Below are 12,118 nucleotides of genomic sequence, written 5' to 3' on the forward strand. Positions count from 1 at the left end.
TTTTTCATATATATATATATATATATATATATATATATAATCATGGTTTCAAACAGTTGAATTGATTCCTGGTACGTACTACCCACTTTACTCCCACAACACGTCATCAGAAATGAGCCACAGTCTGTCATAGCTGCCACTAGTCGTTGTTGCTGCCATTAGAGCAAGAAAAATGTGACGAAAAATGTGAGATGTCTGAACACTCCTCATCATCCGTCGTGCTTTTGTGGCCTGCCTAAACACTCATCACTTTCGATCGTTGCTGATTCGATTGACTACTTGACTATCCTGGATGCTTTCCGACTTCCATACTGCAATTTTGGTGGAGTATGATCGTCTCAGTAGGTTTTGGGACTGCCTTCAGGAATGTGACCCTCCTAAGAGAATTTGATTTCCCGGAAGGTTTTTCATCTTCTCAACTTCGCTCTTAAACGTAGCAATGCACGGAAAGTTGAAGAATGTATTGCATGGCCTGTCGCATAGGTGGGAATGAGGAATTTGTTTTGCGATAATTCCAGATCACCACTCTACTTTTCCTTTAGTTGGTCCATCCAGGCGGTCACGGTTGCCGAAATGGCTGTTCAGCGCTACAAAGCAGAAATTAACAAAGTTATACCCACTCTACAATTCGACTTTTAACCGTTTTCTCTAGTGCTTGGAGTGATGAGAATCAACCGGTGTCTGTAGTATGGACCGGAATGGATTTTGCTTCAGTATGGAACCTGTGAAAGCACAATATGCGCGTGGGTGGATAGCGAGCAAAATAGCCATACGCATTGGTCTAATGAACTACTCTTTTTCAAATCTGATTCGGTTGCATGTTACAGGGAAAAGTTCCCAGTCATCTTTAACCCTTGTGTTGAATTCGAGATGAAATCAGTATGGCGGAAGTTACCACAGTAGAGATGCTGTAGTTTTCGCTAGTCACTGGTACAGTCACTGCCACTGGTACAGTGGGTTCGGATGTTCTAGTCGTACAGTGTGTGAGTAGTTTTCAGTTTTGAGACAACGCAGGTACGATTTGGAACCAATCGGTACGGTCAATGAAACCAGAGAAAGTTAGGTATTTCGTGAAAACCTTTTGCTGAGCGATCGGATAGCGACGAACGCAGCTGATTAGCGATATGTAGTAATCCTGCGACCGAGCCGTATCAAACATTAGAACCCTGGGTCAAGACCTATGGATATCTTGTCGGTGCGGTAGCTGTTTATCGAATTGGATGTTTGGTTTGTAAGGAAATAATGAATAAAGATAATAAATGAACCGTTCCGCCGTAACACCCTTCCCGTGTCTAGCTACTATGCTACCCGAACCCTTACCCAAGCCTAGACAGGAGAGGTCAAGAGGCGCAGGGTCGGGTTCGAACCATGGATCTTCCGGTCAGTAAATTGGCACTCTAACCACTTGAGCCATCTTGTAAGGAAATACAGCTTGCTGTTCCCCGAAGGGTGTGAAAGCATCCCATGCAACACATCGTAAACAATTGAAAAAAACAACGACTTAGCCGCAAAACTGGTTTGATTGCATGACACACAGTAGCAAAGACCAAATCCAATCGTCCTTCAACCTCTGTCAAAACAACGTCAGCATGAACGAATTGGCTTAGGGGAGAAGAGCGTGGTTGCAATAATCGTATACACTTCGAAACAATTCTTCATTAAGGATTTATTTACATTCTGACTAAATGCAGCTGGCCAAACGAATAATATTTGTTGCCATTCACTTAGGGGAACGCAATAAAAACTTCAACCAGCTGTCCAATGAGATACAGTGCAACTTCCCAAGACAACAGTTTACAGAGCTGTCTGTGGCTCGTTAATGGCAATCATAGTGGTACTCATAGTGACGTTTCATCATAAGTCTAATGCTGTGGCATGAAAAGCCAGTTTTTCTACTCAGTAAGTACTTGATTCCACCTGGACTACTTGGCAGGAACTGGACCCTGACTATTGAAAATAGGGTCGATAATTCCGGTTTTCCGTGTACAAAAAACAATACAACCACTTTCTCTATCATCAAAAAGCCTTGTTTTATTTCCATCCCTCGATTATAGAAAATTCACACCTCCGTTTGGCCTCACTCTATGTCAGTTTATCTTCATGGTTATCGGCATTCTTCTGGGGATAGCTATTTTGATCATCGCATTGGTCGTGGGCCTGGTGTACGGACTACGTTTAGTCAGACCATCCTATCCACACGCTACACCTTGGTGGCGCAGGGCGCAAATGTACCAGCTCAATGTGGCTACATGGGCCAACGATTTCGATGGACCGGTCGGCCGGTTGGAGGATGTGATTCCACGTATGACCTATTTGTCAGTACAAGTAAGTTTGACCCTTGACCTATGATCTCGGGGCTATCGATCACAGTGGGGAGACTGGGCGGTGAGCCGATAGCTTAATGTCCCCATTCCGTTGGGTGACGTACTTTGCGTGCTTTGTTATTTGGCTGTAATGACTATATTCAAATAAGTTGTTGAAGTCCAATTTTTTTTTTACCTCGTTTCCCTTCGATGCTTTTGTGTTTGGAACTACGAGTTTGTTCTGACTGACTATGACTTCCGAGCTAGGCAACTTCGGAGTTGGCCATTTGTTTCGCTCTTATGAAGCAAGTTTGTTATCGGTAGTTTCGTCAAACCACTATGAAACGGCGTAATCCTCTGAATCTACGTTTTTCATATTTTTTTGCTGCGATACTAGCATGAATGACCTATTTGGGTATAGTTTGTCCTACGCTGTGGAAACTGGTCCAGAATGATAGTCCATCAAATTAAGTGCGATCCCCGTGTCCTTGACTTTGTTCACTTTATCTCTTCTAAAATGGATGCAGTGATATGCAGAAGACGAAAGAAAGTGGATGTGCAACCACTTTTGAGGCAACGTTTCCATGTGGTTTTCTCAGGATATCCTAGTGGATGATAGCCACGTACAGTTCAAGATAGGGTAAGCCCAGTTCGGATCACTGTTGTCCCTGAACAGCTGGAGGTGCAGTCCGCAATCTTAAACCTATGTAGCTAAATTCTCAAAATACCAAATAGAAGAAAACGTTTGAAACTAAAAGATCTCAATTCACCAAGGATAAACAACCAATATGTTATCGTTTCTCTATCTCAGTTGAAATTATCTTCTGTACAAAACACTCATACAGGCTTGCAAAGGTTCATAACATCTATTCTGTTCACAGACCATTGGCTTGTCAATACAGTCCCACCACCCAAGAAGACCCTTCCAGAAAAAATCCTTCTAACTAGGGGGCAATTTTGGAAGTATGGATTCTTCTGTTTTCTCTTATGCTCTCAAACAGCTTATGGGAAAACAGCTCTTGGCTGTTTTAGTCAAATCAAAATGATAGGTCCTATCCGGGGATTGTTGCGGCTTAACTTCGTAACGCAAAAGACACCTGGCGTGGTTTCATGATGGAAATGACTTCCAACAGCAACCCATCTCTCAAGAATCCAGGAAACTGCGATATCTCGAACGACGTACCAACTGAAACATGATGCGGCCTTTGTGTAACACATTCAGTTGAAGAATATCATAACCGAGGGATTCAGCTGAGTCACCCGTGAAAATGAGTGTATCTGTTGAAATGTGTTTAATTTGGGTTCAAGTGGAACATAAAGTTGACGGACTCGGGGACTGCGCCCACCTGATGAGTCCCAGAAAGGACGAAACCTTTCATGGGCTTTTGAAGGGTTTTCAGCAACCTTGCGAGTAGTTTGTTTCATGGAAGTAGCTTTTAGTCTTTTTTAAAGAATAGTTCTTTTTAATTTAATTTTATTTCTAGCATTTCGAGTTGAAGTGGCTTGAAGGCAAAGATTCTTGGGAAAAGTGGTCCATATATTGTTCAATAACATCCTGACCCTGTGAATTTAAGAAACTATCTGACTAACTCGGGTGATGTATCTCCGGATGGTGTGACGAAATAATGAACACTTTTCGGTGAATTTCGCTAACGTAGTCTAACGCGGTTGTATGGTTAATCAATCAGTCAAGTCACTATTTATCAGTCGCTTGAAGTGCAAACCATCGCTGCGGATTACGTTGTACTGGTTCTGGAGTACCTTATCTTGTCTGTGTTTTTCATTTTAAACAGTTTGCACCCATTTTCGGCAACTTTGTACTGTGCAGCCAAGCAGTTAACGGCCACAAATGTCTTTGAATGCACGTTGATAGTCTTTCATTGTGTTCGAAGATGAAGAGTTCCGGCTTCCTGAGCGCAACCATGGAGAAAACATCGATAACTCCCCGTAGTTTTTGTCTACAATGTAACGATTATCGAACTCTCAGACGTCTCAGCCACCCGTTTTCGCTGTCTCAAGACCAAACAAAAACGTTTTGTTCCGCATGCCATGAGTGTTTTCCACCATTCGCCATAAACGTTGCCGTGGGTGACGAGTTATCTTGGTAATCTTGACATTATCGTGCACCTGAAGAAAATTTTGCTGATAACGATAGGGACTTTTCATTCGTTAAATGTTATCTGTCATGAGAAAATCCCCACCGAATTCGAAGCAAATCAGATCGAAAAGAATGGGTGCTATGTAGATCATCTATTTTGGTTGGATTATAGTGGAATGAAACAAAATTAGTAGATCTAAGCTTAGTATCCGACTTTTCGGTCACCTTTTCCAGGACTGGACTACTTCGGATTCGAATTACTTCGTTCCTGTAGAAATTCCCCTGTAGTGGTCAAAACATCCAGCAATAAACCTCGAGAAATTAGGGTTGTGTTAACCTAGTATAATTCAACCAAATGATTTCGTATTACTGGAGGAAAATCTCACCTTTAAAAAATGACTTATCAAATTTTCGCCTCCTCAGATTGGTGCAACCAGCGCTATTTTGACCGATCTTTTGGCCAGTGACAGCCATGGAATCACCAATTGGACTGCAGTATCAAACCAGGTTGCGGCACCTGATGAGGCCATGTCACAACTCATTCCAAGGCTGGTCAGTCAGGCAAAACAACCTCGTGGACCCATTCAGAAAGCTAACCCCATTAACTTGCTTCTCGGCATGCCACTCTATGCAACCAGTGCGAAACACTCGTGGTTTCAACAGAGCAAACTCTCAGTTGTTTCGAAATTCACATACTACTACATATGGCAGTCAACACCGGTGAGTGGGTCGTTAGGAAACTTGAACTGGATTTTGACTTCCGAATTATTTCAAACCCTTAGAGCATGGCCACTAATTTTTTAGTGAGTCCATCATAGTACTACCTTCTGCCGGCAGTACGGGAGGTAATGTTTTGATAACCAGTTTAGCTCTACATTGTGGTTTATTCAGGTTACACCCAAACGGGTAATTTTGACTTCATATAATTTGCTGGTGGCCTGAAAGAGAGTAATACTGATTTACTCCCAACTTTTGGCCGGCCAACCACACTGGCCTGAACAACTGCTTTGCATATCGTTCAGCATTACACAGGATAGATACAGTTCCAATCTGTAAACTTTTGGCCTAACAATTCTCAAGCGCGATTGTCACGCAGGACTAAACAGTGTACTTTACTTTAGCTGCCCCGATAAGCCTAATGTACTAGAAAATCGGCGTATAGTCATAAGCAACACTAGGAATTTCACGGACTACCTCATTCTTTGTGGCATGGCATCATTTTTGTCACATATGTGTTTAGGTAATCCTAACTACTTTTGCTGAAAAGTTTTGGTGTACTCTTTCTGGAGGGGAATAATTATTGAAGTAAAAGAGCTTCTTTTGGAAGCATTCTGTTTCACTGTTCAAACTGACGAGGCAGCTTAGATCGTGGGTGCGTATTCAGAGGTAGAGCTCTGAGAAATGAAGCAGTATGAACAGAATGAACAACCGGCCGTAGAGAGGTAAGTCAACTTAAGATTAATAGGAGAGAAGAGATCATCATTCAGTTGTAACACCCTTTCGGTGCCTAGCTGCCATGCCACACAAAGGAAACACGAGGGATGGAATACTGCCACGTTATCCAAGCCTAGACAGGGGAGGTCGAGAGGCGGAGGTCAGGTTCGAACCACGGACCTTCCGATCAGCAAATTCGCGCTGTAACTACTGAGTCATCTCGCCCTACAGAGAGATCAGCCAAGTAGTATTTGTACTCACTCAGGCTAGTGTGAAGATTTTCCACGTCCTGTACAGACCACTTCATAATGGTTTTCATTTCGCATCGTTCAATAAAGTACCTTCAAATGTCAGTCAAAAGTGTCTTCATTTTTGGTGGTTATAGCCGAAATTGGCGAGTATCAAAGAATGACACCCCACGCTTCTTGGGATGTGTATCAATGGTTATTAGAGGTAAATATTCGACTGGCTATAGAAGACCTGCTTATGTTTCACTTCATGGGTTGATCCTAGACTGGAAAACCTGAAACACCAACCAAAGTCATACTGAGAAGTTTGGAAAGTCAGTTCTTTCAAAAACAAATAATGCTTCTTGATCTCTACAAATACGGCAACTTGCCGGTCGACATGTGGCGACACAATGTCCTGATAGATGAAGAACTCCTCTTGTTGTAGTGTGCAGGTTTTTCTAGACTTTAAAATTTGTTAGGAATTTTCATCATGTGAGTGGCAAAAACACTGCCTTTGCATAGTACCGTGAAAGCTGCTCCTGAGGGAATGTCTTGAATCCAGGTTGACGTAGTTATTAGCCAATGGGACAGAATCAAAACCGTGACAACCGGTTGCAATAATAGACACGTTCCTCCAGTCAACTTTCATACGGTTGTTGTGTCACTAAGAGAGTAGTAGCCCCCATCTGACGGCGGAGAAACAGGGGAAGTATTGAGCTGACGGTGGCAATGGTTTTTGTCACATTAAAGTAAACCGCACTGTGTGATGGCAACGCCCTGTGTTCTAGCAGAAGTTAGGGCGGCGGAACGAACCAGTATCAAGGGTGATCCACTCACCAGTCTGTCTCTATGACCGTGTGAGGTAGCCGATTTGATAGCAAACTTCAGGACGAATTTCTACCATAAGTTACCTAACGATAACCTCAATCTACGTGAGGAGCTGGAACACCTATCCAGCCAATATGGGACACTGTGTCTGGGACGTTCAGCTGTACGACCGACTGCTGTGTAGAACCATGGCCCCAACAGTTAACTGTACTGGTTAGTCCACATCGAACAGGGTTCCGGTTTCGCCGTTATTGCAGGCTGTCGTCGCTCATGGCCTTGGCTGTTCATGGGCCTAACCCCAATATAGGACGCGCGACGTAAACGTGTTACCACCATCTCAGCGGCCTGCGCTGGACGCGCCTGAATTATTATGTCTAACTAAGCGAACGCACTCATGCTTGAGCGACGTGACTGTCCACGGAACGGCATGAATTACGGCCCAGAATTTGTCCTGGCTGTCGATTTATCGACTGGTCTATGGGGACATTCCACTCACCTAGCGTTATGAGCGCACGATGCTAGCTGGACACCTTTTGATTGCAGAAGTAAAGTGATAGAATGAGCTCGTTAGTGTACCCCTGTAACAGTTCATAAAGTCTAAAAACACTCCAATTCCCAATATCACATCGGTATTTGGTTTGCTGAAGTCACTTTTCTCAGGAAGTAATTGCCTACTGAGAGTCATTTGTGATGATGACCTGAATTTTCAGGATTAGCGCGTTTCTCCACTAATATCCGCGGTTTATTCCGTCCCTTTTTTGCTCCGTAATGGCTGACACTATGGCTAATTCTCACCCCACGTGATGTAGTCAAAGTAAACATACTTTACTTTTCATTACTTCTACATGTTAGCCTGCAAGTCCCCAAGAGCATCGGTATTTTGCCTACGATGCGGTGAGGATGGCCTATTACAGACACGTTCATGGGAATCCAAATGTGCCACTGCTCAATTTGACAAATCCGGATGTAAGTTACTCACATACTCAAAAAGCGTTGCCCTCTTTTTGGGTCAGTTTCTCCAATAGTAATTGTTAGGATGCCTTCAGGTATACTGTTGTTCGGGAAAAAGGCCTCTCCCCGGCAAGAAGTTCTCGAGCTTAATAGGATTTAGTACTAATTAGTACCTAATTTAGTACCTAATCTGTATACAGCTGGGCAGCTGCGTGACTGTTCACATTTCATGAAGACCGCCAGGAGCATTGGTTGACCAAAAGGCTAGTAAACAAGCCAAGCTGTCCCGCACGTACAACACAGAGGGCGTTTGGATAGGACATAACAAGTACTCACAATGTACCAGTCAGCTGCACTTTAGCCGCTGCTAGAATAACCCTGGAAGACGTTGATGACGGTACTAACGACCATAATCTGAGTTCGTGGATTACACGTCTTTTATCTTCTGTTTTTCCTCATTGAGCCTGCCGTGTCAGAGTAAATACTTCCAAGAGGACTGGCTTGGAACAATTCCTGATTAACTAACTGCTTAGCAGGAACGATGCAACCATTTCGGTCCTGTTGAACTGGCTTTTGAATTTCAAATTCTGAATGTTCCCTAGATGTACAGATTCATCACAGCGCTACTATTTTAAGGGAATATCTTTCCTGTATTCTCGTTAGTTGAATCAGTCGAACTGTGCTACTGACAAATAAGCGTTCTTGAAAACAAGTACTGCGTTTTCTGTACTGCACTGATAAATAAGATTTCATTTAGAAATGGCGTTCAATCTTATGGGAATTATTCGGCAACCGTTTCAGAGAAAGACGTATCTTCCGAAAGGCAAATCTCCCAAAAGAAGTAGAGAATTTGGTTTTGGAAACATAGTACCTTTATTTACCTTTAGAAATCTGAAATGATCATGAGAAATCACGTTCTATGGAATGTTACTATTTCACACGTTCATCATACCTGGGGGCATGACGTGTGAAGCAGAGACGGACGTAAAACACGCTATTGGAAACTCAAAGTACAAAAAAGGAAGGGGGGTTTATAGCCTTGATTACGTAGTTGGGGTGAATGCATCAATCATACGGACTCCGAATGTGCCTAATTACAGCTCTGATCGCGCTAACTTACTTGTAGATGTTTCTCTACCAATCGCGAGGACATCGTCAGTGCGCATACTGGCGGTTATTATTATTATTATTATTATTCCCTCCACCGAACGCCGACTGAGTGACAGTGACAATCTTTCCTTTTGGTTTGATTTTCCACTATCCTCTGTAGATAAGTCATGACATTATTTCACTTAGTTGAGATAAAAAGATGCGGTTCTTTAGAATAATTGTGAGTAGATTCTTCGCATTGCGAGGTAGAGGGTCTTTGCAAGACATTTCTTATTCCTTTCTTGGAGAATTCTTTTTCCTGAGAAAGTGTGCGGTAGAAATTCTGTTCTGTAAAGAGCAATACATGTTGGGAGGCTATTGTGATCTGTGAACTACTGCACCTCACTGTTTTGCTTTAGTGAGTTGTGTTTATCAACGGAAAATGGAGTAGCCTACTGACGTTGTCTCATAGGTGAGTATTTCCATCTCATTTATCACCTAACCCCAATTCAAACCCTTTTACTTACAGGTTCAGACGGAAATGAAGAAAGTCATTGAGTTTTGGAGAGCAAAACTAAACATCATGGGAGTTCTCATCACAAATTCGACCAATGTGATTCCTGATATGATTCCACCTCTCAGGAGCATTCTGAATGGTCAGACAGACGGTAAGTCGCCTGCATACACTTGTGCTCTGAAATCCAGGATTCGCTTCTTTTGGACCAAGTCCGGCAGTCGCGGCCTCGCACATTGTTATTCTATAGTGCGTTTTTTTATTTCAGTGCAATGGGTGCCTGAAGTTCCACAGAATCGTCTTCGATGGATGGATGTCCCATATAGTAATATTTTGCTCATGCTGGGATATGGGAGACGATTCTGTCAGACAAAGCTTATCGGATAAAGCATTGCCGCAAGTCTGCAATACTACTCCTCGCCGTTAGGCAGTAAGACGAAGGATGTGGACTCTCCAAGATTACGAGCTCACAGGTCGTCCAGTATTGCCCATACCTACTGAAACAGTTCGCTTGATGTGTTGAACTCGAACTCCATGTCTGAGGACTTCTGAAAACTATGCTAGCGAACAAGCCATGCCATGTGCTCGGCTGGGGCTTTAGCGCTGCATCGTGCGCTAAAACCAAAGCTATGTGGAACTGATGTGTTTATTGGATCTTCGGAACAACTGCTAGTCAAACGAACAAAGCTGGGCGGATTTTGATACTCGGCACAGCTGTGTCAGATCCTAATAACGACACAAAAAAGCTATTCAGATGTGCATGTCCTAAAAGGACTAATTCATGTATTTTACACCACCTAATTTCTGGCACCAAGTCTTTACAAGAAATTTTAACTAATGGTATTGTTGTTCATCGACTAATAGATGGTTTCTAAATGAATTTGATAAGTCTAATGTGACCTGGTTTTTCGGGGAGGTATGCGAGTTTGGGAGAGCTTCCGCCGGAAATCGAAAAGCACAGTAACGTAAGGAAATTTATTTTGACATTCTAATGTCAAGTGTTTAATAAAACTAGTAGTTCTAGCAAGAAGGATGAAGATCAGTGAACTACGACGACTCCAGAAACTCTTTCGTAACCATTTCAGTCTCCCTGTTCAAAAAAGATGCATTTGGCACTCCGGACAGAGTAAACATCTTTCCTAGTGTGCTTCGATGTTTTCTGAACATTCGTTTCCTATTTTGAATACAGACCAAATTATTTAAAACGTCTAGTGGCATTTCCGGGGCTTCAACTGCACACCAGTTTACATCGTCTGTGAACATTTCAAAAAGGGTGATCAGTACTTGTTTTCTTTTTATTACGCAGCCCTAGGTTTTTGTTTCAGTATTGTTCAGTTTCTTCCAGAAATCCATTACCTTTTGTGTTCGCCCGTTTTTAGAAAACTTCGTTTGGTTTGCTGACAACCCAGCTGCAGATGCGAAAATTAACACAGGAAGCAAAGTGTGTTTCTTCACATTGCAGATTAGACGACGAGTTCCCACTCGAACGAACGACATAACTGATCAGATTATGCAAGGTAAGCTTGCTCGAATCAGTTTTCGGCTCACGGAATTCGGGATGGGCAGCAAGAAATATTTTTAAGTTATGTATTTCATACGAAGCAATACAAATATGCCCAAAGTAGCATTCAAATGAGTTGAAAATGGTACAACCTTCATCAAATGCGTCCTCCAGCAACTCGGAAGCGCTCACAGAAAATTTGAATTCGTCTTTGCAACATTGTTGCATACGATACTTTCGATTTTGTAACCCATAGAATCAAAGTCAGCGGCGTGTACATTGAGATGTTGTTTTATCTAACTTCGACCCTCTCCGTCGTGTCTAAATGTGAAGTAAAATCGTGCATTCTATTATTGCATTATATCGGATAAAGCAGGCACGCGAATCATTGTTTCCTTTAGAATAGCTTATGAAATTGAGAGGAACGCAACTGGACTACAATCGCTTTTTGGGATATAATGATGCAAGTCAAATGGTGTACATGTTATAGGCAAATAACGGCAACCAAACCAGTAATGTCCTGAGTGACCCAGTGTATCGTATGTCTAAAGGTGAATGACCTGTGTGCTGTAGTTGATGTGCTTCTCCACTTATTATTTATTCTAACGGAGGCCCCGAGTACTGTACCAATATAAATAGGTTCCGGGGAACTGAACTCTTCATCCTTCTATCATATCTTCAGGTTTTTACTTCGAAAACAACATTCGCGTTGAGCTTGAACAAGGAAATAACTGCTTGATCATTGGTGTCCATAAACTATTGAACACAAGTCATTGAATGTCTGGATGTTGATTGATCGGGTGAGCTTGATACCCGCTGATCAGGAAGCGGTTGATCTACTCTCTGAATTACAAACCTTTCGTCACTATGCGAGGGGATATCGTCGGTAATTCTTGCACCGCTGCTTGAGTTTGTATCGTCCCTCGAGCGTGGTTAATGCCTGAAACGTGACTGAATGTTTAGAGATTGAATAGCACGCAATTTGACTGGTAATTTCGGTATTTGATTTGAGTCCTGGAGATGCACAACTAGCGAACTATACTCACTTGCAGCAAACAGTGGATGTGTCCATTGCATCTATCATTATCACCAAAATAGTTAGTACATCGTTTGTCAGGTTATGTCTTACGGTCTCATCTGCCATCCATCTTAATGAGATGGAGTTAACGG

At 42.6% G+C, this 12,118-nt stretch overlaps 1 protein-coding gene across 1 annotated transcript in view; it reads left to right on the plus strand.

Moving 5' to 3' along the window:
- The window catches only part of T265_15437 (hypothetical protein), a gene marked incomplete at both ends in the record, with an annotated part of 37,198 nt that overhangs the window by 20,402 nt on the left and 4,678 nt on the right, over positions 1 to 12,118 (plus strand). Inside the window, 5 exons of the mRNA XM_009178114.1 lie at positions 2,055 to 2,325; positions 4,825 to 5,121; positions 7,746 to 7,859; positions 9,463 to 9,601; positions 10,827 to 10,964. Of these exons, the coding sequence (XP_009176378.1) occupies positions 2,055 to 2,325; positions 4,825 to 5,121; positions 7,746 to 7,859; positions 9,463 to 9,601; positions 10,827 to 10,964 (959 nt within the window). The remainder of the gene's footprint in view (positions 1 to 2,054; positions 2,326 to 4,824; positions 5,122 to 7,745; positions 7,860 to 9,462; positions 9,602 to 10,826; positions 10,965 to 12,118) is intronic.

This window comes from Opisthorchis viverrini (genome assembly GCF_000715545.1).
Source record: "Opisthorchis viverrini unplaced genomic scaffold opera_v5_498, whole genome shotgun sequence".
NCBI classification, from domain to species: Eukaryota; Metazoa; Platyhelminthes; class Trematoda; order Opisthorchiida; family Opisthorchiidae; genus Opisthorchis; species Opisthorchis viverrini.